Below are 25,893 nucleotides of genomic sequence, written 5' to 3'. Positions count from 1 at the left end.
AAGATAAACTTCAGATTTCTGCGTTTTTCGGATTTCAGATAAAGGATGGTGTACCTGTATACTAAGAGTAAGAGGGTAACTTGAAGAGGACAGGGCCCCTTAAAAGATCAAGGAGAGTGTCTTTGTGTTGAACTCCAGGACCTGGAGAATACTAAAATGAATATTTCATTCCAGTTTTTACTGTGGAGAGAGAAATGGAAGCTAGAGAATGCAGAGATATAAATATCAATAAGAATAGCTCACATTACAGAAGAGGAAGCCCTGGAGGTCTTTTGAGAATATAAAAGGTGGATAAATCTCCTGGACCTGATCTAATGTACCCCAGAACATTATGGGAAGTAAGGGAGGAAATTGTCAGGTCCCTTGCAAAAATATTTGCATCATCATGGGTGAGGTGATGTGATGACTGGAGGGTGGCTAAAGTTGTGCCTTTGTTTAAGAAGCATTATAAGGAAAACCAGGGAACTACAGACCTGAGAGTCTAACATCGGTTGTGGGTATATTATTGGAGGTGATTTTAAAGATAGGATTTATAGACACTTAGAGAGGAACAAAGTTGATTAGGGATAATCAGCATGACTTTACATAAAGGAAATAGTATTTCACTTGATTGAGTTTTTTGAGGTAGTTAACAAGGATTGATGAGGGCAGAACAGCTGTTGCTGTTTACATGGACTTTAGTAAAGCCTTTGACAAAGTTCCACATGGTAGAATAATTAGTAAAGTTAGGTCACACAAGATTCAGGGTGGGCCTGCTAATTGGATACATAATTGCTTAAATAAGCAGGAGACAGTAGTGATGGAGGGTTGCTTTTCAGACTGGGGTCCTATTATTAGCAATGTTCCATAGGGATGGTTTTAGGTCCATTTTTGTTTGTCACTTACGTAAATAATTTGGATAAGAATATAGAAGGCATTATTGATAAGTTCGTAGAGGATATCAAAATTGGTGCTACAGAAGACAGTGAAAGTAATATTCTAAGGTTACAAAGGGATCTTGGTCAAATGGGCCAATGGGTTGAAAAATAGCAGGTGGCATTCAATTTGGATAAACATATTTTGGTACAACAAACAGGGATGGGACTTTTACAAGTAATGATAGGGCATTAGGTAGGGTTGTACAACAGGTTCAGGTACATAATTCAGACTGTTTGCATCACATAGTCAGGATGGTTAAAAAGACATTGAGCACACTTGCCTTCATTGCTCAGTCCTTTGGAGTATAGGAGTTGGGAATTCACGTTGAGGTTGTGCAGGACATTGTGAGAACTCTTCTGGAGTACTGCGTCCAGTCCTGATCAAACAGTTATAGGAAGGATATTATTAAGCTGGACAGGGTTCAGCAAAGATTTCCTAGCATGTTGCCGGGTATGGAAGGTTTGAGTTATAAAGAAGGTCTACATAGCTGTGACTTTTCTCACTGGAGTGTAGGAGGTTGAGGGGTGACCTTAGAGGTTTTTAAAATCATAAGGTATAAATAGGATTAATGGTAGGTGCCTTTTCCCGAGCATGATGGCTTTCAAAGCTACAGGGGTACATTTTTTAAGGTGAGAGGAGAGAGATTTAAAGACATGAGGGGCAAACAGTTTTACACAGAAGGTGGCACGTATATGGAATGAATTCCTGAGAAAGTGATGAATATGGGTACAAGGTTTAAAAGACACTTGGATAAGTACACAAATAGGAAAGGTTTGAAGGAATATGGGCCACAAGCAGGCAAATGGGGCTAGTTTAGTTTGGGATTATGTTCGGCATGGACTGGTTGGTCTGGGGGGGCGGGGTCTGCTTCTATGCTGTATGACTGTCTCTTGGTGGCATACTGTAATGCAGCATTAAGAAATAAAAAGATGAAGCAAAGATCAGAAAAGGGTCAAGCACCCTCTGCTCTAGGGCAACCTGTTTAAATACAAATTACACTTTAGATAATTACAATTGAAGCAATTGGAAAAGATTGGTAAACACCTGGTCAGAGCCAAAGGGAAGAGGTTGCTAGGCCCCTGGCAGAAGTATCTGTATCAAAGACAGCCACAGGTGAGTGCCAGAAGACTGGAAGGTGGCTAACATGATGCTATTTTTTAAGCAAGGCTGTAAGGAAAAGCCATGGAACGAGAGACTGGTGAGCCTTATGTCAGTGGCTGGTAAATTGTCAGAGGGGATTCTGAGAGACAGGATTTACATGCATTTGGAAAGGCAAGAACTGATCAGGGATAGTCAACATGGCTTTGTGCATGGGAAATAGGCTCTCACTAACTTGACTGAGCCTTTTGAAGAGATGGCAAAGATGACTGATGAAGGCAGAGTAGTAGATGCTGTCTATGTGGCCTTGAGCAAAGCATTTGTCAAGGCTCCGGATGGTAAACTGGTTACTAAGGTTCAATCCTGGTGGAGCTAATCAATTGGATACAAAATTAGCTTGAAGACAGGAAACAGACAGTAGTGGTAGGGGGTTGCTTTTCACTGGCCTGCAGTGTGCCACAGGAATCCACTAGTTTTCATCGTTCAGATAGATGATTTGGATGCAAGTATAAGAGATATGGTTAGAAAGTTTGCAGATGGCACCAAAATAGGATGGTGTGGTGGACAGTGAAGAAGTTTCTCTCAGGGTATGTGTCCTTGATCAGATGGGCCGAGGAATGGAAGATGGAGTTTAATTTAGATAAATGCAAGGTGTTACTATTTGGTAAGGCAAGCCATAGCAGGACTTATCTGGTTAATGACAGACTTCTGGGGAATGTTGCTGAACAAAGAGACCCAGGCGTGCAGGTGCATTGTTCCTTGAAAATGGAGTCACAGGTGGACAGGGGGATGACTAAGGAATTTGACCTGCTTGCCTTTATTGGTCAGTGCATGAGAGTTGGGATGTCATGTTGCAGCTGCACAGGACATTGGTGAAGCCTCTTTTAGAATACTGTGTTCAATTCTGGTCACCCTTCTATAGGGAGGGCGTTGTTAAAATTGAGGGGGTGCAGAAAAGGATGTTGCTGGGACTGCAGGGTTTGAGTGTTATAGGGAGAGGTTGAATAGGCTGGGGATACTTTCCTTGGAGCTAAGGGGTGATCTTATATAGGTTTACAAAATTATGAGGGGCATGGACAGGGTCAATAGCCATGGTCTTTTTCCTAGGTGGAGCAGTCCAAAACTAGACAGCATAAGTTTAAGGTGAAAGAGGAAAGATTTAAAAAGGATCTCTGGGGTACTTTTACCTTCAGAGGGTAGTGCGTGCATGGAACAAACCGTCACAGAAAGTGGTAGAGGCAGGTACATTTATATTATTTAAAAAGGCATCTGGATGGGAAAACGAATAGGAAAGATTTAGAGGGATATTGGCCAAATGCTGCAAAATGGGTCAGATTGAGATGTCTGGTCAGCATGGCCAAGTCTTTTCAATGTTGTATGACTATGGTTCAAGGGAAGTTGTCCAAGCAACAGATTGTTGTGGGAAAGGTAAGGTTGATGCATTCGCAACAGTCTTCAGCCAGAAGTGTTGAGTGGATGATCCATCTCACGCTCCTCCAGTGATCCCCAGCGTCACAGATACCAGTCTCCAGCCAATTCGATTCACTCCACATGATAGCAAGAAACAGCTGGAAGCACTGGATACTGCAAAGACAACGGGCCCCGATAACATCTTGGCAATAGTACTGAAGATGTGTGCTCCAGAACTTGCCGCTCCCCTAGCCAAGCTCTTCCAGTTACAACACTGGCATCTACCCGACAATGTGGAAACTTGCCTAGGTATGTCCTGTACATAAGCAGCAGGACAAATCCAACCTGGCCAAATTCCGCCCAGTCTACTTAATCATCAGTAAAAAGTGATGGGAGGAGTCATCAACAGTGCTATCAAGCAGCACCTGCTCAGTGACACCCAGTTTGGGTTCCAGCAGGGCCACTCAACTCCTGACCTCGTTCCAGCCTTGGTTCAAACATGGACAAAAGAGTTGAATTCCAGAGGTGAGGTGAGAGTGACAACTCTTGTCATCAAGGCCGCATTTGACCAAATACAGCATTAAGGAGCCCTGGCAAAACTGGAATCAGTGGGTATCAGGGCAAACACTCCACTGGTTAGTCATACCTGCAATAAAGGACGATGGTTGTGGTTGTGTCATCTTAGCTCCAGGACATCTCTGCAGGTGCCCCTCAGGGTAGTGTTCTAGGCACAACAACCTTCAGCTGCTTCATCAATGACTTTCCCTCTGTCATAAGGTCGGAAATGGGGACGTTCGCCGATGATTGTACAGTATTCAGCACCATTCGCAACTCCTCAGATGCTGAAGCAGTCCATACTCAAATAAACAAAGATCTGGACAATATGCAGGCTTGAGCCAACAAGTGGCAAGTAACAAGTAACATTTGCACCACACAGATGCCAGACAACGACCATCACTAATAAGAGACATTCTAACCACCGCCCCTTGACATTCAATGATATTACCATCACTGAATCCCCCATTGTCAGCGTTCTTGGGGTTACCATTGACCAGAAACTCAAAGACTTACCACATAAAACACAGTGGCTACAAGAGCAGTTCAGAGACTAAGGAAACTACGGCAAGTGACTTACTTCCTCACACTCCAAATGCTATCCATTATCGACTAGGCACAAGTCAGGAGTGTCATGGAACACTCCCCATTTGCCTGGATGGGTGCAGCTCCAACAAAACTCAAGAAACTTGACACCATCCAGATGACTGGCACCACATCTACAAACATTCAATCCTTCTACCACTGGTGCTCACTATATCTACAAGATGCAGTGCAGAATTTCAAAGATCCTTAGACAGTACCTTGCTGTTATCGTTTTAATAGAAAAAGTGGGGCCGCACGGTGGCTATCACTGCTGCCTTACAGCCCCAGAGACCCGGGTTCAATTCTCACCTCAGGCAAATGCCTGTGTGGAGTTTTCCTACCACAGTCCAAAAGATGTGCAGGTTAGGTGAATTGGCCATGCTAAATTGCCCGTAGTGTTAGATGAAGGGGTAAGTGTAGGGGAATGTAGGGGGTGGGCTGCTCTTCAGAGGGTCACTGTGGACTTGTTGAGCCGAAGGGCCTGTTTCCACACTAAGTAAATCTAATCTAAGCACCCTCCAAACCCACGACCACTTCCATCTAGAAGGACAAAGGCAGAACTTACATTGGAACACCACCCCCTGCAAGTTTCCCTCCAAGCCACCCACCACCCTGACTTGGAAATTTACAACTGTTCCTTCACAGTCAATGGATCAAAATCCTGGAATTTCCTCCTTACTGGCATGGTGGGTCAACCCACAGCAAGTGCACTGCAATTCAAGAAGGCAGCGCACAACCACCTTCCCAAGGGCAAACAGGAATGGGAAATCAATGCTGACCAGCCAGCGATGCCCGAATCCACAAAGGAATAAAAAAAAGGGAAAGAGATTAGGAAAACTATATTGATTAAAAGATAAATATTAGTTAGGAGCTATTAGTTCTGTTGGCACAGAAATGTTCAGAAAATACCCTCAAGAAAAGGTACATTACTAAGATTTTGGTAGAGAACACTTGCTGGGAGCCACCTATTGGGAACGCCAAAGAGAGAGAGAGAGCAAGTGCAAGAGACAGAAGAGAGAATGAGATTGTGCATTCTGCCACACTTCACTAAAGGAATGCTAAGTATTAATCGTTATTGTTCAATAAAGACTTCACATTCTAAATTAGGTGATTGTTGTTTCTGCCTGTATGCCAATAAGAACTTTCTTTGAGATTTAGCATTAAGCTCACATCCCAACATATATTTGAGACAGTAAGATATCCCAAAGAGCTTCACAGGAGTGTTATAAAAACAAGTACAAGATCAAGACACACAAGGGATATTATGACAGCTGACCAAAGGCCTTGTCAAAAAGATAGGTTTTAATGGCCACCTTAAAGGGTCAGAGAGATTTATTATGGACGAGACCAAATTCTTTTCAAATATATCAAGGAGATAGCCTAGACCCTAACTTTTATCTTATTTAAAAGCAAGAGTACAGTGCTATGTTCCAGATGTAATTTGACTGGTTACACCACTCAGGGTTAAGCAAAACACACATTACCCTTATCCTAGTTTAGATATAAAAGACAGAAGAATTGGTATAACTTTCTATTAGAAAACTTAATAGAACAGATTATTTAATGACAAAACAGTAAATGCTCTTATGTAGTAACATCCCATAAACACACCTCTGGCAAAGACAAATTCAGTAAAACAGATGGTCTCACATGTGATTCTGGCAGCAGAGAGAACCCAAGCTTGTAGCTGTAGTGAAGAGTGAAGATGTAGCAGCTTTCACAACCAGTTTCAAAACCCCTCAACTACTGAAAGCTAAACTAAAATGCTAGCTCTGTGGGAGCCTGACTCTACACATTCATCCTGCTTCTATTGTCCCACCTTTTTAAAAAAAAAATCTCAAGCGGTTTATTGGCTTGGACAAGATAGCTTGGCATCTATGGCTTAAAACCTCTCTTCCTAAAAACAAAAGGACAAAATACACATCTTAAAGCCACGATATCATCACACAAAGCACACAAGCGTGGGGGCGAGGGATACGTGAAACTGAAGGCAGTATTACCAACGGTGAAGTAATAAAAATGCAAATAGATTTTAAAAATTCAGGAACAAATTCAACATATTACACTCAGTTTCACAGAACAAAGAAGGTAGTAGGTCGTGAGGTCAACAAAATGAGCCAATGTTGCTTAATGGGAAGATGATATCCATGTTGCTGACTTTTAATAAGCTAGCCCGTCATTCAAATTGGAAAGTTATTGAACACTGAGTGACTAGTAAGGGAACTCCTAGTTATTAAAACCCCATCACCTAGCATCCTAGGCATTGGGAATACAATTTGACACCACAGGTCTGTGCCAAAATTAATATGGTACTGCTTTGGGAAGATGCGCTGAAGTCATTCAGAATATTCACTTCTCATGTACTTACTAACAAAAGCAAGATTGTAAAGTCTGTGTGTCATTAAACCACTTTCATAAATCAAAACAACCAGGCAACAGGTAATCTATGGAGTGCCTACCGGTATTATCGCTACACTGTTAATCCAGAAACCCAGATAATGTTCTGGGTACCTGGATATGAATCTGCCATGGCAGATAGTGGAATTTGAATTCAATAAAAATCTGGGAATAGGAGACTTACGATGGCCACAAAACCTGTGTCGATTGCCTGAAGAACCACCTGGATATGGAAGGAAGCTACGATCCTTACCTGGTCTAGCCTACATGTGACTCCAGACCCACAGCAATGTGGTTGACTCTTACCTGCCCTCTGGGCAATTAGGGATGGGCAATAAATGCTGGTACAGCAATCGATGCCTTCGTCCTGTGAATGAATGAAAAAAAAATCTTGTTTATCTACTGCCAAATTAGCAGATGCAAAACAAGATTTTTTTCCCTTCAACCAAATGATACATGGGAATTAATTTGCAGTGACAGGGTTGGAACATGGAAGTGAATCATTTCATATTTCTGTATTTTTGATCGTGGACTGAAATGAGAAAAATATGATTGTGGAAGGGATTGCCGTACTTTTACAAGCAAGTGACCAGAAACTCATTGCAAGTGACATTTACACTGTTGCTTTGTTCAACTAGTGGGGGAAGCTGAATGCAGGCAAGCCGGCACCAGATTCTGCCACCAACAAATAGCTGATCGGTTTGTGCAACTGTGGGTGACAAAAGCCATCTGCCTGCCAACAACTATGTTAAAATGTTAATGTTAAAAATAAAGGAAAGCACAAGTACACGGGGTAAATAATGATGGATTAAAGCAAAGGAACAGTTTTCCTACCTTGGAATGATAACTGCATCCTGGTAGTCTTCCAGATTAAACATGAAGGGTTTCTCTTTAGTATATTGTGTGTTGGGAATGCCTGTGCGCGCTTCTGACCTTTCTATATCTTCCATAAAGGTGAAGTCGATATCCAAGTGGCTGGAACCATCAACTATGAAAGGAAATATTTTACAAATTTGTTTATTTAGCAATAATTAAGACTGTTCAACTAACATATTCACGAATACAAGGTGGAATCTAGTAGAGAGAACCTAGTGCTAAAACATGTCCAACACTTTTTTGGTACTCACAACTTAGTGAGTATTTAGGGTTATACTTTCAGACCACATATTTGTATAGCCTGCATCTGAGAAAATTGACCCTGGCACACGAGTTTTGGTGTTTTTGACAATCTACACCTGTCAGAAAGGTGGTCAATGGCACTCCAGCCATGGCCAGCATTATGACTGTCTTACAATCTATCAGCTCTTGTTGTGCAACATCTTTGTGTGGTATTTAATTCAGTGCCTTATGATTCCCAGACCAGTGTTTCAGACGTTGAATGAGAACTTCCCAGCCCTGAATTACATTCGACTGAAACCCTATTTTAAAATATTTCCATGCAACAAGAGTTTTATCTGCACAGGTCCAACATTAAGCTCTATTAAACCAGTGAAGGAGTCTTGTGGCAGAGTGGCTAATGCCCCTGTCTGAGAAACTCCAGTTTCACTTTTCACTCAATCACAGAAAATGTATCCATAATATAGCCTGTTAGGTCAAATGTCTACCACAGCCTGTAGAGACTTTCCCATTCATCCATGCTTGATGTACCTCTCTAGCCACAGCCTCTGCTGATCTGCCGGCAATGCGTACTACGGAAACTAGCTATGGAAAGACAGAAGCACACGCATAGTCTATCTATGCAACACTACATGCCAGGAACTCACATTTGTATAAGCTACAAATATTACTAACAGTTTACCTTTATCAAGAGGTAGAACACAGTAGGCTGCATCAGCTTCTGTAGGCTTGAATTCTAGTGCAGGTTTCTCCAGACGAAGAATGTGAGAGAAGATATACTGATGTAGCCTAGTGATCAGCTCCAGCTGCTTTGTACTCAATGTGAAGTCTGATTTACGCAGTTCAATAGATATGGTAACCTCACCAGAGCGAGTATATACTGGAAAATGAGGAATCTGCCGAGGGGAAAATCAGTTTTGTTGGGTTAAAATCATAATATCCTGCAGGATTAGCGTGAATTACTTATGCATATCTCATGATACTTACACAGATATTCAAACTGCAGGGTTTTTTTTCCCATTCATAAACCTGTTTAGAACATAGAACAATACAGCGCAGCCTTCAGCCCTCGATGTTGCGCCGACCTGTGAACTAGTCTCAGCTCGTCCCCCTACACTATTCCAAAATCATCCATGTGCTTATCCAAGGATTGTTTAAATCTCCCCAATGTGGCTGAGTTGACTACATCAGCAGGTAGGGCATTCCACGTCCTTACCATTCTTTGCATTTGAAAAGGTACTTGCCAATGGAGAAGTACTGCCAAATTTGGAATTGAGCTGCACAAATCATGGGTGCCAAATTGTCTTTCAAATCTGGTAGGAACGCAGTGTAGATACCTCAATTGCAACTTTCAAGTATCTTTACCTGGTCAAACATGAAGAGGCACTTCACAACAGTATGAAGAAATACCTTTGACACTTAGCCAAATTAGGGACAGTTGACATTTAAGGTATGCCTTAAAGGAGAAGGGATATTAAGGAACTTCAGAGATGAAGACATGAATGTTAAAACAAACAAAATAAGGGATGCTTACAAATGAAAGAGCATAGAGATCACCAAAGCTTACATGCTACAGAGATAAAGCTCTGCAGGAATTTGAAAGTAAGGATGAAAACTTTGACATTTTGATTTTTCATTGGTTTCCAGGCAGGGCAGTTCTGCAAAAGTTCGCTCACATTTCTTGTTGGAAGAAAGAATTGATTGCAAAAGAAGTTTCCGAGACAAATTTAGTGCTTTTTATTAAATACAATAAAGTTCTTTTTAAAAAGTCAAATTAGCTTATTCTGTTCCAGTGTAGATAGTTTATAATATGTTTGATTTGGGAGTAATTGTTGTGAAATGCTTCATTGTGATCTGATTGAAACATAATGCATTTGCTGTAGCAGACAACTTGGGTGTTTTACTCCCAATTCCCAACATCCTCCATTTTGGGGTTCTGTTTCAATTTGATTTCTGTCTCCTTCCTTAGAGTGTACTTGGTCAAATACCTAACCTCTGTCCTTGCAAATTATTATCCCACCTCCAATCTCTCCTTCCTCCCAAGGTCCTTGAATATCCTATCACTTCCCAAATCTGAGCCGGTCACTCCATGACAGAATCCTTCCAATTGAGTTTCTACTGCTGCCTCAGCATTGAAATATCTTTTACCAAAATCACAGTGTCCTATATGACAATGCAAAAGATAATTATCCCTCCTTGTCCTTTTCAATCTATCAAATTTGGATGATCACAGGGAAACCTTGATGATCCAGCATTCGATAAAACTAAATAGAATAAATCAGGCTGCCATGTTGCAGAAATTCTAATCACACCAACATAGTTATGGAGAGTTAAAGGAAGGAGTAACCCACAAAAACCAGATCTTAATATCAGAACCTTTGTGGCTCTAAATGACATCTGCATATTTTCATGACCAACATATGTCAGAGTAGTTAGCTAACCTGAGAAAAATGGATTATAATCGACAAAGAAAACCAAAATGATTTACCATCTGCCTATAACACAAACAAACTGCTAGATAATAGTAAATGATTCAGATACCCGAGGTATTGGTTTGGCAGTCAGAATTCCAAAACATCGGGTTGTATCTTCTGGAGGATACAATTTTCTTCTTCTGAAGTTGAGTTCATCAGGAAGCGGAGTGGTTAACACCATGCCAATCACATACAAGTAACAAGGTTGATTTGCTTTGGGGTAACTGTTCCTCAGACATTCAGGAATCTATGCAAACAGATAGTTGTATAAGAGGTGGGAGGAGGAACAGACCAAGATATTTAAAGTCACATAACACAGATACAAAATTTATAGTAATAACTGTTTTAATTTCTGCTACAAAGATAACAGTTTGTAGACACTTAACAGGGGATGTAGAGGTAAATGTATCCTCAATGCTATCAGGAAGTTCCAGAACACTGATGTTCATTTTATGTCTCCAATATGAAATGTGGAAATTTAACATTTGATTTAAACATCTACCCTGCCTACGTAGCTGGTACTGTGCAGCCATGTTTAGAAAGTTGTGATTTATTCCTTAGGTTGTGCCTTGTGTGACCACTAAGCCTTCAGCATGAATTCTTAAAGAAACTTTACTCATCACAGGATGCAAAGACCTGCGATCTATGTCAGGTAGGTTCACTGATTTTGTTAAATCATAATGCGTACAGTCTGACTTTCATTACTACTACCCTCCAATGTATATTTTAGTTATCAGAGAAACAGTGGACATAAGTGGTGGCCAGGTTCAATATTCAAAATAGTCTGCTCCTCATTATTCCTGTGGGAGTACTAAGCCAGGAGAATGAAAATCTTTATAAAGCAAAAAGACAGTTTATAATGAGCACCAAATCTGGATTCCTAGAGCACCCGCAGGTACGTGGTTCCAAAACGGCAACGGTGGAAGCACACACCTTCCTAATTTTTGTTTTCTGCTGTGCAGACACCAGGTCCACATGCCAATGAGTTGGTATGCTGATTAGTGTGCACGGGACCTCCAAGAGGTTGCGTGGCATAAAGGCAATGCCAGTTAAGCTGCAATGTAGGACATGGGACTCCCTGACTGGGCCAGCATTTATTGCTTAACCCAAGTTGCTGTTGGTGGTAAGCTTGCTTCTTGAACTGCTAGAGCCCATTTAATGTAGGTACACCAACAAGGCTGTTAGGGTTGAAATTCCAAGTTTTTAATCCAGTAATGCTGGAGCGACGATGATAACTTCCAAGTGAAGATGGTACGGAGCTTGAAAGATAACTTCTCACACGTCACAGGCTTCAAGTGGCATTTTGCATTCCATCTGGCAGAAGAAGTCAAGGCATCTGTTGCTAAACATTTCTACCATTTCTTTAGAAAATTAATCACCCACCATATTGTGGCTGCCTTCCAATGACAAGCTGAAGAGCAGTACAGCCTTAGGACAACATTGCCTGCTCAAATGCGTGTGCTTTTAAATGTGCACTCCAAGTGTAGACAGATTGTCTGTACTTACTGCTTTAGGGTAGCACTGTCTCCGTTTCGTGGAACCTGGCCTCCCAGGAATACTGGTTTCTTCCTCATCATGCAAATCAAGCTCTTCTTCATATTTCACAGTTTCTTTCCCAACTGGCATTAAGTGATCATCAAGTTCACCTGCACCAAAACAGAAGAAAACTATTACTTATACCACAATTTTTAGGGGATGGAAGACTAAAGAACATGCATTTGTTCATCCCTTACCTATTTTGTGCAGTCTTTCACAACAAAGAAGGGCTGCTGCTTTCTCAGCCAATCTTGTACAAGGCATCGGAGGACCCTAGGTACAAAAAAAAAACCCTCAACAGATTTGAAGCTATGACCTAAAGTAATACATTATCTTGGGCAATCTGAATTAACGGGTGCAATTTCATCAATATGCTGTGGATTGCAAGAGTCAAAAGAATACAAATATTTAAGTAGCAGTGGTATTCGTCATGTCTGAATCAGATGTGCGTGGGTTCATGTTCCATTCCAGAGACTCGAGCAGTGCTGCACTTTCACAGGTATCATTTCTTTGGGTGAAGTACTAATCTAATGGTCTGCATACCTTCTTAATTGGGCATAACACATTTGAAAAGCAGAGTTATTCTGCCAGATATTCTAGACAATCTTTATCCCTCAATACATATCACTATTGTCTAAAATTTTATCTCATGACTCTGGTATTTTGCAACATTTCCTACATCACAGATGTGAAAGGCAGAATAAAACACAAGCGCTCTCATTGTAATGAAAACAAAATGCTGAAACGAAACACCATATCAACATCTCAAGAGGAAAGACACATGGGAATTTGTCTTTTCTTAACGAATTTCCTGCATTCTCTGTTGAGTCAAGAGGTTGTGTGTTTGGGATGTCTGAAGGTGATGAACAAGTCCCAAAATTATATCCTATTCTCCACAACACCACGAGAATGAAGCCGTACACCTTTCAGAAAGGAGATGGTGGAGGACTGCTACTTCTTTATAAAACTAGCTTAAGCCAGTTTTGATAAATACCTGGATTGTCAATCTGATCCAAGTCACATTTAGAAATGGATAGAAAATGAATTCTTTAAAACATGAACATATGTAGGAGAGAGATAAAAATATTAATATCAAAAATGAAATGCTTACTCACAGTTACTGGGACACGAAGAGGTGAGTTAATTGGAAGGTAGAGAGTTGACTGAAAAGTACAATCCGAGAGTTCCTGCGTTTTACATTTTGGGGCCAAGTGTGTGAATGGGTCGCTTGGTAACCTGGCACAGTATCTTTCAGAAAAACAAGTTGTATGTATATTAGGAATGTTATACAAGATACTTTTATTCTATTTAATCCTCGGGATCATCATCATCTTACACAAACTGGAAATAATCAAAAGGAAATAACAAAAATTAAGTTCAGTACTACAACCCTTTTAACAAGATTATCTCAGGTTACTGAGTGAAGCAGCCTCCAAGGCAGAGCAAATGACAAAATGTTGGCTGCTGTTGCTGATTACAGGATTTCTACATAAAATATGCTTAGGCAAAGTTCCTGAATGGACATGAGGCAAGAATGTAATTTGTCTCAAAAAGCAAAATTCAACAATTCTATTTATAATGGAAACTTGAAAAAACAAAAATGCTAGAGAAACTCAGCAGGTCTGATTGTTGCTCTCTCCACAGATGCAGAGTTAATGTTTGGAATTTAATACAACTTACAATGTCTTATCAGACTTCAAACTTTAACTCATTTCTCTCTCCAATGATGCTATCCAACCTGCTGAGTTTCTCCAGCATTTTGTATGTTCATTTCAGATTTCTAGAATCTGCAGTATCTTACTTTCATAATGGAAACTTTCTGCACAACCATGTATTGCTAGAATTGACTCTTTGAACCTGTTTCACCATTCAATAAGCTCATATCCAATCTTCTACACTATACCTAAATCTCTTAATTCCTTTGGTATCCAAAGTTCTACCACATGGACCTCGAATGTACTCAACTGGCACCAGTATAGGAGATGGAGCAAAGTAGAAAATTGTTAAAATTAGTTAAATGAAGGCTCTCCTTCACAGAGAGGATTAAGATATATTGTACAATGCCACTTGTGCATCAACTTAGAGTGCCTTAAAACAAATATTAAAATACAGCAAATTTTGTTTTAACGAGCATCGAACAAACCAGTGCTACTGATAAACTGGCAAAGATTATATATCTGAAATACCAGAAGATTATTGTATTATTGTGATCTCAGAGAAGTTAGTGGAGGATGGGAAGGATCTCAGCAGTTAAGTTTTATTTCAGTTATTACTCATGCTTTAACAAACTATAATAGTGATGTGTATACCCTTTGCATTATGCTTCTATTAGTGTGCATTTTTACACTGAGCATGTGGCCCTTTTGATCAACCGATACACTCCTAGTCCCATAGGTGCCAGCAAATAAAACATTTGCTGTAGTACTAAATTACAGATTGACATTAATGCCCATGTAAATGTCTCGCATAGAATGCTACACAAAATATTTATAGTTATAAAGTTACAGCACCCTGACAAGCTAGATGAGTTTGCTCCCCCCTCAAGCATGCATCCCATTTCCTTTTAAGATCAGTGTCTTGCTACACAAGCAACACAGTAATGTAGCCTTCCTTTTTAAAAAATTTACTCATGGGACTTCAAGGGTTCAAGGATTCTTTGCTTCATGGGTTGTATGCATTGCTCATCCCAAACTGCCTTATAAATGGTAGCGATGAGCAACTTTCATGAACCACAGGAACACTCATGGTGCTATTAAGAATGGAGAATTTTGGCCAGTGACAAAGAAGGAACAGTGCTATAGCGATGCATGATCTGGAGGGGGTACTGAAGGTGGTGGGGTTCTCTAGTGCAGGGCATCAAGGGAGATTACTAACTTCAAAGCCTCAAGTTTTAACTTCCTCCTTAGCTCCTAAAAGTCAGACCATGGGACCTTAATATCTGTTCCCCCTGCCCTCCAACTTTGTTTGCAAAGAGCATTCGCCTGAAGCGCCTTGTACTTCCCGTCTCTTTCTACTGTCCAATATAGCCATCCATCTCAGCTTCAAATCTTATCCAGTGTGGAATGACTAACCCCAGTTGCTCAAGTTCAGAAACCCCGCAAATGGAGTACAAGTAGCTGGAAACAATTAGTATACACATATCTCCCAAGATAACGGAGTATTCTGATCTTTTTACATAGTATATATTTTCTAATTGGCCTGCTCAGCTTTATGACATACTTCTGGAACAGGTGAGACTTGAATCCAAGTTTCTTGGCTCAGTATGGGCACTACTACTGCACCACCACAACAGGCCACTATTTGGAGTTTTCCAATCAACCAGTCCAGAAATGTTCTCTCACACTTCTGGTCCTTCCCTACCACTTCATCACAATGATCTCAATGTTTTTGTGCATAATCTATCATAAGTGATTTTCCAGGCAAAACTACAGTATCCCAAATTTCAAATATGAGCCAGTACACCAAGTAAAGTCATCTAAAGGTTGTTCAAATTTGGACTGCCAGAAAGTAATAGTTTTGTTATTCTTAAATAAAGCATACCTATTAAAACTGTGTGTTGAGTGTTACAAAGCTATTATCCCAGAGATTTGTATATTTCACACAAGACAACCATAGTTATTGAGGTTTGGTTTCAAAAGGTAATACACAGAATACTGCTGTTACTGGAAAAATTAGCCCGTGATACACCGCCACCCCCTTATAACTAAATACTGCATGCGTGAACATTATTTTTAGCACTGAAAAATAAATTGAAATTTTCTACTTTAATCTCCGCAATAGAGATATAGTTTGTAAACAAAAGGATGCAGCGTGGAAGGAGACTATTCAGCCCATCATACCAACATTAGTTATTTTAAATCATCATAGCCATGTAATTAGTCCTTTTGAAAGGTATTGCTGACCTGCCTTCCATCACCCTTTTAACACTATTTTAATTCATAATGCACTGCATTGAAAAAAACATTTTTTTCCAAAGATCTTTTGTTTTGCTGGCTCAGGGCCAACCTGTCAGCACAGGTTTCTCTGTACAATGCAACACATCTTAGTTTTTAAACACCTCCATTAAATTTGCTCTCATGCTTTTTTGCTCCAAGAATAATACAGGCAACTCCTATCAGCATTTGATTCAAGGTGCAGGGATGCAGAAGCGAGAGAACAAACACAAACCCCGCACTACTCACCACCAATTTTATTTTTATTTCAAGCTATTTGCGAGTTTTGAGAATATTTGTAGTTCAGATTGAGGCTTTGGATGCAAGTTTGCTCACTGAGCTGGAAGGTTCAGTTTCAGACGTTTCGGCACCATAACCTGTACAGGACTTTGGTTAGGCCACAGTTGGAGTACTGTGTGCAGTTCTGGTCGCCTCACTTTAGGAAAGATGTGGAAGCTTTGGAGAGGGTGCAGAGAAGATTTACCAGGATGTTGCCTGGAATGGAGAGTAGGTCGTACGAGGATAGGTTGAGAGTTCTCGGCCTTTTCTCGTTGGAACGGCGAAGGATGAGGGGTGACTTGATAGAGGTTTATAAGATGATCAGAGGAATAGATAGAGTAGACAGTCAGAAACTTTTTCCCCGGGTACAGTGTGTTACAAGGGGACATAAGTTTAAGGTGAAGGGTGGAAGGTATAGGGGAGATGTCAGGGGTGGGTTCTTTACCCAGAGAGTGGTGGGGGCATGGAATGCGCTGCCCGTGGGAGTGGCAGAGTCAGAATCATTGGCAACCTTTAAGCGGCATTTGGATAGGTACATGGATGGGTGCTTAATCTAGGTTAGAAGTTCGGCACAACATCGTGGGCCGAAGGGCCTGTTCTGTGCTGTATTGTTCTATGTTCTATAATAGGTAACATTATCAATGAGCCTCCGGATGAAGCACTGGTGGCATGGTCCAATTTCTGTGTGTGTGTTTGGGTTTCCCTGGATTGGTGACACCATTTCCTGTGGTGATTTCATTTCCTGTTCTTTTTCTCAGGGGGTTGTAAATGGGATCTAAGTCAAGGTATTTGTTCATGGGAGTTCAGGTTGGAATACCATGCTTCTAGGTATTCTTGTGAGTGCCTGTTTGGTTTCTCCTAGTCGAAGTGGTGTCCTTCCTCATCTGTACATAAAGATACTAGTAAGAGTGGGTCGTGCCTTTTTGTGGCTAGTTTTCTGCCTGTTTGTCCAACGTAGTGTTTGTTACAGTTTCTGCAAGGTATTTTGTAAATGATATTAGTTTTGCTTGTTGTGGAACAAACATATTGATGTAGATCCCATTTCTCCCCCAAGAAAAAGAACAGGAAATGACACCAGTGCTTCATCTGGAGGCTCATTGACGATGTTACCTAGTATGGTGACAAAATGTCTGAAACCGAACCTTCCAGCTCAGTGAGCAAACTTACATCCAGATTTCTAGCTATCTTCTTTTAGACAGCGACACTGTATAAAACAACAATAAGTTCTAACTTTAACAGATGCTTAAAAGCTTAAGATTAGTGATTCCGCCAATGTGTTGTATCAATGATCAGGATCTACCTGTTCACATGTCCAATGGCAGTGTTGATAGTTACTCGCGGACTCCCTTCTTCTGGCCTCAATACATACGGGGGAAGCACATCATCATCATCGGTGACAGGTTCTACCTCCAAATCAGCAGAATCCACAGACTTTGAGCACTTGTTTCGCAGAATCTTAGTAAGGTACCAATGTAAATATATGAACTTTCCAGAAAATATAGCTACAAAACAATGTTTTACAATTACAGTATCTTCAGTCATAATCAACTCCAGGTTAATTCTGCACCCTCTCCTGCAATTATTGATGTTGAGCAGAGATTGTTGCTTATGTCTTTAGACATTCTTCATTGGAAACCTTAATAGTATCAGCAGGCTATTGAGCTACATACATATTGTGAGAGCAATTCAGTCTTCACCCAACATTTATGCGTATAAACCTGTCAGAGGTCAGTGGGTGGTGAACAGAAACACGAATCATGCTATTTTAAATATCGACAGCTTAAAAACATCAGATTAATTTGTACCAACCCAACAACCAGTTTAGCTGAGATCACCTAATGGAGGACAATGCTACATTAATAAGTGTGAACTGATGCACTTAGGGAGGCCAAACAAGGCAACAGAATATATAAACAACGGTAGGATTCTGTAAGCACTGAACTAGAGGAACCTTGGTGCATGTCCACTGTTTCCTTAAGGCTGTGGGACAGGTAGATAAAGTGGTTAAGTTGGCAGATAGGATACTTGCCTTTATCAGCAGAAGTATAGAGAGTTTAAAAGCAGGGAGGTGGTGCTGGAACTGTATAAAACAGGTTAGGTCACAGTTTTGCACGGTTCTAGAATCCACATTACAGGAAGAGTGCAATAACACTGCAGAGGATGCAGGGGAGATTTGCCATATTGTTGCGTGACTGTAGAGCTTTAGTTATGAAAAGAGATTGGACAGACAGAGGTTGTTTCTCTTGGACCAGAGCAGAGGGAGGTGGAACATGATTGAGATGTATACCATTGTGAACTACACAGACCAGATTGATGGAAAGGGACCCTTTCCCTTGATGGAGGGATCAGTGACCAGGGGAATAGATTTAAGGTTAAGGGGCAGGAGGTTTAGAAGGGATGTGGGGAAACCTTCAACATTTAAGTAGTATTTAGATGCACACTTGTGAGGTCAAGGCATACAAAACCATGGGTTAAGCGCCAGAAAGTTGGATTGGTGTAGACAGTAATGGCCTAAAGAGCCTTTCCTCTGCCCTGTAGACCTCTAGGACTATGATTCAGGTTGGTTTTTAACATGAGCAACTCAAGTATTGATTTCAAATTGAGAGGGTAGTGAAATATTAGCTAAAACTAACTTGTGACATAGACTGATTAGCACATGCATCTTTGAAGGTGTATTAGAATCAAAAACATATCCCAAGAGGAAATATTAAAAGATTAATTCCTCTGGAACTGAAATAAATGTCACACTTTGTTAAATCACCTTATACTGTAGTTCTTTCATCTAGAGGACCTCTGTTTAATTCTACTAGTAAAAGCTAGATCAAAGTTCTGTTTTAAGTGGCTGTGAAGATTCTAAGTGAGCTTGATTTGGTGGTTGGTGCATATTTGATCTTTAAGTTCCTAAATCTTCCTGGGATGGGAGATGACGACAACCATATGGCAATCCAACAAACGCACCATTTGCAATTGCTACATAATGGCCCTTGTTGGAAAAACTTACACAGGAGGATATTGACTAACTATGCTGATAAACAAAAGAACAATTACTATGGGTACCAGTAGCATTCTGGACTTGAAATTCAGAAACCTTGAGTTTAAATTCTCTCATGCAGGTAGAATTCGAGTAATCAGTACTAGCATCAGAAAATATTACCACGAAAGCTGCTGAAAAAGTGCTAGATTAACTCAGCAGGTTTAGCAGCATTTGTTGACAAAAACAGTTAGTTATAGTTTTGAACCCAATGACTCCTCTGGATATAGGCAAAACATATTTGAAGCTCAGGACAAAACACATCACTGTTTTTAGATTAGATTAGATTAAATTACTTACAGTGTGGAAACATGCCCTTCAGCCCAACAAGTCCACACCGACCCGCCGATGCGCAACCCACCCATTCCCCTACATTTACCCCTTTACCTAACACTACGGGCAATTTAGCATGGCCAATTCACCTAGCCTGCACATCTTTGGACTGTGGGAGGAAACCAGAGCACCGGAGGAAACCCACGCAGACACGAGGAGAATGTGCAAACTCCACACAGTTAGTCGCCTGAGTCGGGAATTGAACCCAGGTTTCTGGCGCTATGAGGCAGCAGTGCTAACCACTGTGCCACCGTGCTGCCCTTGTAAAATGATATTGTATATAGTAAAATGCTATATAATTCAACCTGGGCTATTCGGATGTGTCTCTCCAATTGTACTATATTCAAATTTGCTGATGACACCCATTTGGGTGGGAATGCAAGCGGTGAGCTGGGTGCAAAGAGGTATCAGATGGACTTGGACAACTACACGAATGGGCTAGAACATGCTGAGGGGGAACAATAAAATTAAGTTATTTACTTTGTTTGGATAAAAAAAGTGAATATTTCTTAAATGAAGGGGGGTTGGGAAGTGTGGATGTCTGAAAGGAAATTGGTGCCCTTGTCCATGCAGGTGCTACAAACAAATAGAAAGGCAAATGTCATGTATTGAAACAACTGGAATACAGAAGATGTCTTTGAGCAGTTGTAGAGGGCCTTGTGAGGGCCCTTAATTTTAAACATTGCATTCTCAAGTAAAGAATGGAGCTAAGTGGGGGAAAAAAACCTCATCTGGAGTAATATGCAGCCTGTTAGTCTCTCTGTCCAGGGAAGGATATACAATGGAGGTTCAGCAGATAATCCCTTGGATTGCAAATTGTTTAACAAGGAGTGACTTGAGCAAATTGAATCTGTATTTACTACAGTTTGAAGAATGAGATGTAATGCCAGTGAAACGTAAAAACTTCTCACTGCATGACAGAGTGGATATAGATTGGATGTTCCCCCTGGTTATCTAGGACCAAGTCGATTAATTCAGGATAGGGACAGGCCACTTAAGATGGAAATAAATTCAAATTTCTTCATTCAGAGGGTAGTGAATCTTTAAAATTCTTGACTGCAGAAGGCTGTGGACTCAAAAATCGAGCAGGTTCAAGTCAAAAAGGTTTTACAGTTTCTAGAAACAAATCTGATTCAAGGATATGGAGATAGTGTCATTTTTCAACACTATGGAAATGATAAGCCAGGATCTAGAATGGCAAGGCAGAATTGATGGCCTGAGCATTCTAGTCCAGTTTGTATCATCTTATCTGAAGTGAATCCATAAATTTTGATTATCAAACAAAAGCCAGTCGATACCTTTTCAATTGCCTTATAGGTTTTGAGGTCTTCTTTGAAATCTTCAATTTTGTCAGAATCTGAAAGCATGATGTAGTTTGAGATGGGTGCTCGTGCTCTTCCTTTCGATTGTACGTAAGAGCGATATTCTGTTGGCAAATCGAATCGAACCACCAGATTGCATTTTGGAATATCAACTCCTTCTTCAACAACACTGGTTGCAATGAGCAAGTTGGTCTCATGTGCACGGAATTTTCTGAGCACCTACAATAATTTTTAGGGAAGAAAACAACATTAATGTTAATGCAGTCCCAGAAGCTCAATGACTAGGTAACACAATGTGGTAGAACATAATTTTGCACTTATGATTCACCATCTACTTTAATTTTCTCTACTTCAAAATAAACCAGCCTAAAAAGCGAGAAAGAAAAAATGACAATGTGAATCATCTCAAGTTGTTTTCATACTGTACATGTTGGTATAATAATTGACATTTGAAGCTAGAAAAATCCCATCAATAATGGTGGTTCATCTATACGGTAAGTATAACATTAAGATGCTGGCATGGTTGTTGACATCTTGAAATATTATCACTTTCAGGTCTTTTGCACTAGCAGCAGTATTGTATTGCCTGCCTGATCCCTTATGACCAACTATCGAAAATCAGGAAATTAAACAAGCATTTGTGGCGAAAGTGTGGGTTGTTGGAAAAGCACAGCTGGTCAGGCAGCATCTGAGGAGCAGGAGAGTCGAAGGTCAGGAACGACGAAGAGCTTATGCTTGAAGCGTCGACTCACCTGCTCCTCGGATGTTGCCTGACCGGCTGGGCTTTTCCAGTGCCACACTTTTAGATTCTGATCTCCAGCATCTGCAGTCCTCACCCTCTCCTTTGTGGGGAGAGAATCTAGTGGAGTAATCTGAGTAGAGCATGATGCTACTGAAAAGTGGCATGTGGCATCTACTTGAATGCCATTGGAAAATATGAGCTTTTTATATTGGTTACAAATTAGAAATTGATGATAAATGCTAGCCTTGCCAAGCACCTTAAGTCTGTGTCTTCCGCTAAATAACTATTGTAATGGTTTCCCTTTCCTTTGTCTATTCAAAATTATGAAAGGTTTTAAGTCTCCATAACTTTTTTAGCTTCACTGCTTCCAAGAATAAGGAGTACTTTCCTAGCTCCTTTATATATGAAATCATTCCTGGGACCTATCGAATCAAATTGCTCTGCAACCACTCCAAGATTTTTATAATTTTTCTGAACAGTGGTGTTCAGATTTGAACACAACACTCCAGTATAAGTGTAAATTTCAACTTGAGGCAGGATACAATGAAGATGTCCACTTATTTTAAAAGTAAACTTTCATAAACCTTATTTAAAACGAAGTGACAAGCCATGCTGTGTTACCAGGTCATTCTAGAGGTGTCATGCTAATCCCACCTCACCTTGCCACTAACATACCTATAAACATCAGTACTTTAATACTATGATCAAAATACAGAGGTAGATAATATCTACAAATTTAAAATACTTCGATCAGCCACAATGCTCTTAAAAGGAAAAAAAGACAACTCATTATGTTAACACATGCTTTCACAAATCAAGCAGCAAGTAACCCAGAAAGTTAATAAAGTCTTCATGCCTCAGGCAAAGGGTAAAACACTAGACTCCAAAATCCAAAAGTTTTTTTCGGAAGTTTTTAATCAGATTAACAAGGTTGTTTGGTGTGCAAACAGTTAACCCAACTCCACACCCACTCGATGCATGTCACTCAGATGCAATGTGGGGGGGGAGGGGGGGGGGGGGGGCGGTGCCAGGCCTCAATTGTGTCTCAGGGTCTGTAGTACTCACTGAGAGTCTGCTGTTCGCTAAGATTTTTAAAATTTCACAGTTGAACTGAACTTATTCCAAAATTCAAAAAATTCCGAATTCTGAAAACTTTAGCGTTTCGCATAAAGGATTGTGTACCTGTTTCAATTATTTATCTTCTGGGATTACCCATAGAGCTTCCAAGGAAACTACTTTTCAATATTCTTACATAATTTGTTCAGAAATAAGATAAAAGATTTTAAATGTACAGCTTTAACTAAGAGAATGACCAAGTGGGAAGCCAATGCAGCCTTCAATATTAGATTGCTTCTTTGCGGAAAAGAGATGTGATGCTTTTACCTCCTCTTGTTTCCTGAACTCCACTTCCATCTGTTTATTACGAGGCTGGTTCTTTCCAATACCATGACCAGTTATGAAATTACTGCTGACATAAGACAACTCTGGATCCTGCTTGCCTGCTTCTTTTATTAACCTGAGGTAAGATAATCAGGTTAACTCCATGAAACACGCAGGGCAAAAAACAGGACAACAATGGAAAGCAAGGGGGGAAAAATAGCCATGACAAAGCCAAAACTTTAGCAGAGAATTATTTTATTACCAAGTCGGTAACCGCCACCTGCCCACCTCATCTACCTGTGAAAATAGCTACCCATTCATAATTTTCAGTAAAATGGCCAGAAATATTTTCTACTCCCAAGATATGGTCTGAGGTGAAATAGGTTATTTTCAATTTCCAAGTGACGTTAAAGCGAGGGAGCTGGCAAAATTCTAAGCCTCTATCTTCTTACAGTTAACATTCTAGTTAACTGCGCACACGGTGACAAACTCATTAAGGATGAAGTTGCAAGTAGCCTAGGATTCTTAGTACTGTTCAAGATGTTCAGCATTGCAAGAATTAATAAATCCAATAGAAAGCATATTGAACAAATCAGACAGAGTTGTGATCAAGCTGTCTTACAGTTTGATCAGAGCAAACTTTGGTATAAGAGTTCTAATTCTGGTCTTGATAAACAAGTGAAAGTTTGGAGAAGCTTGCTGTTTAACCTAGGCAGGTCATATCGAAGTGGTGATTTTGGAAAGACCTACAAAATCCTACAGAAATCAAACAAGTTGTTCAAATAATAACTTTACATTTAATTGCAAGGGTAGGACAAAGGGATATCGGTTCAAGAAAGTAACTGGTATATTTAGATTGTTACCAGGAAGTACAACAAGAAAATGATCAATGTAGAGAACAAACTTCTAGATAGAAAGCAGAGGTTAAAATGCTAAAGGTATTAACTGTTTGAATTACAATGCAGTCTTGAGGAAAGCTTTAGAATATTTCTGGACAGACAAATTTACTTGGGCTGAATTTTCTTTGTGTATTTTGTGAAATCTGGATATAAAATCTTCTGCAATTTAAAAGGACATCTCTGATAAGATTGTATTTGTTACCCATCCCTTGAACTGAGTGGCTTGCTATGCCATATCAAATGGTAGTTAAAAGTCAGCTACATTATTGTGGCCTGGAGCCAAAAGTTGAACCAATGAAGTAAGGAAGTTTCCTTCTCAAAAGGGGAATAGTGAAAAAGATGGGTTTTTACAACAATCACTGATAGCTGACCTTGCCACCATCAGTTAGTCCAGTTTTATATTCCATCTTCTTTTAACTTAAATTTCACCAGCTGACACTGTGGTATTTGACGCAGAGTCTTCACAAAGAGACAAACTTTCATCATAAAGAGACCCATTCTTTGCTTATTCTTCAAATTCAGCATTGAATTATCAGTTCTCTTTTTAAATAGAACAAAATTGCATGCAAACTTTTCAGCAATGTCTTAGCCACGCACTATTATCCCTTACCTGTTTAAGACGACTGCTGTATAACGTCTCTCAACAAAAATAATCCCACATAATATATTGGTGAAAGGGGATGGGAAGTTAGTGTCTGTCTTCTCCTTTTCTTCTATTTCTTCATCCTCATCCTCATCTTCAGAATCACTCCATGATACATAATTGTCCTGGTTTCTGTTGTTGTACCATTCAACACTTTCAAACTGCTGCCGCTCAAAAGGTTTGTACTCATGCAGGATTTCCAGCAATTTACTGACTTTTGGGGTCACATATTTCAGATCGAGTGCAGCGGGTGAGAAGTGCTCTTCACAGAGTGCATGAATTTTCCTAAGAAGAGTGTCTGTAAACAAAAGGAACTTCCTGTTCAACTCCTCCTGCTCATGTTTTATATATTTCTGCAGCTCTCTTACCATCATCCCAGCTACTTTATCTGCACACCAAGGCCCCAGAACGGTTAATACTGCACGGCAGTCTACCAGTACCTACAGTAATCAAACATACAGATGAGGATTTATTGTGGAAGCTGACTTTTTACAAATAGAAAACATTATTGAAGGAATAAAAACACTATGCAGAAATATGATTGCTTAAAACATTGAAAGTTTAATTTTGAAATAGTTAGTGAAGGGGAATCACCAAAGGCCTGAATGGCTCACCATCTCAAAACTAAATGTTTCTGCTTCTGAAAAATTCTACCAAGGTATCATCATCAGCTCCATAATTCAAAGCATTTTTTGATGGTGAACAGGGAGATAGTACTGAGTTAGATATTAACCTTCTATTTTAGGACAGTGAAATAGGCCAAGTGCTGGTAAATGGGACTAGATTAGTTTAGGATATCTGTTGGCAAGAAGTTGTTGGACCGGAGGGTGTGTTTCCGTGCTGTATGTCTCTGTGATACGGAATTTGAGTTTTTCCATCAGGGGTCCTTTTCATCAACATTATATAAATTGATGCATCTTGAATCACAGGCAAAACGTATAGGTGAAAGTGAGGTCTGCAGATGCTGGAGATTACTGTCAAGAGAGTGTGGGGATGGAAAAGCACAACAAGTCAGGCAGCATCCGAGGAGCAGGAGAATCTACGTTTCGGGTAAAAACGCTTAAATCAGGAATGAGGGCAAAACGTATGATGCATGATATGGTAGATCTTCATTTTCAAGCACCTTTGCAAACAACCAAGACCTCAGTAACCTTAAAAATTTCAAACAGATATTTCACTGGAATCTGGAGTAATACCATCAGTATCAGTGCCCAAAAGAAAAAAATAAGTTGAATCGTTATAA

At 40.1% G+C, this 25,893-nt stretch overlaps 1 protein-coding gene across 6 annotated transcripts in view; it reads right to left on the bottom strand.

Annotated features, from left to right (window-relative positions):
- dicer1 (dicer 1, ribonuclease type III) overlaps nt 1-25,893 on the bottom strand; it is a 184,127-nt gene that overhangs the window by 61,303 nt on the left and 96,931 nt on the right. For all 6 annotated transcript variants that reach the window (XM_072568045.1, XM_072568044.1, XM_072568043.1 and 3 more), the window contains 10 exons: nt 24,618-25,090; nt 23,112-23,244; nt 20,963-21,205; nt 17,601-17,755; nt 13,205-13,337; nt 12,287-12,362; nt 12,060-12,199; nt 10,621-10,800; nt 8,762-8,975; nt 7,798-7,951 (listed from right to left, as the gene is read on the bottom strand). In XM_072568045.1, the coding sequence (XP_072424146.1) occupies nt 7,798-7,951; nt 8,762-8,975; nt 10,621-10,800; nt 12,060-12,199; nt 12,287-12,362; nt 13,205-13,337; nt 17,601-17,755; nt 20,963-21,205; nt 23,112-23,244; nt 24,618-25,090 (1,901 nt within the window). The remainder of the gene's footprint in view (nt 1-7,797; nt 7,952-8,761; nt 8,976-10,620; nt 10,801-12,059; nt 12,200-12,286; nt 12,363-13,204; nt 13,338-17,600; nt 17,756-20,962; nt 21,206-23,111; nt 23,245-24,617; nt 25,091-25,893) is intronic.

This window comes from Chiloscyllium punctatum, chromosome 4 (genome assembly GCF_047496795.1).
Source record: "Chiloscyllium punctatum isolate Juve2018m chromosome 4, sChiPun1.3, whole genome shotgun sequence".
Taxonomy (NCBI): domain Eukaryota; kingdom Metazoa; phylum Chordata; class Chondrichthyes; order Orectolobiformes; family Hemiscylliidae; genus Chiloscyllium; species Chiloscyllium punctatum.
This window is presented reverse-complemented; position numbering and strand designations above follow the sequence as displayed.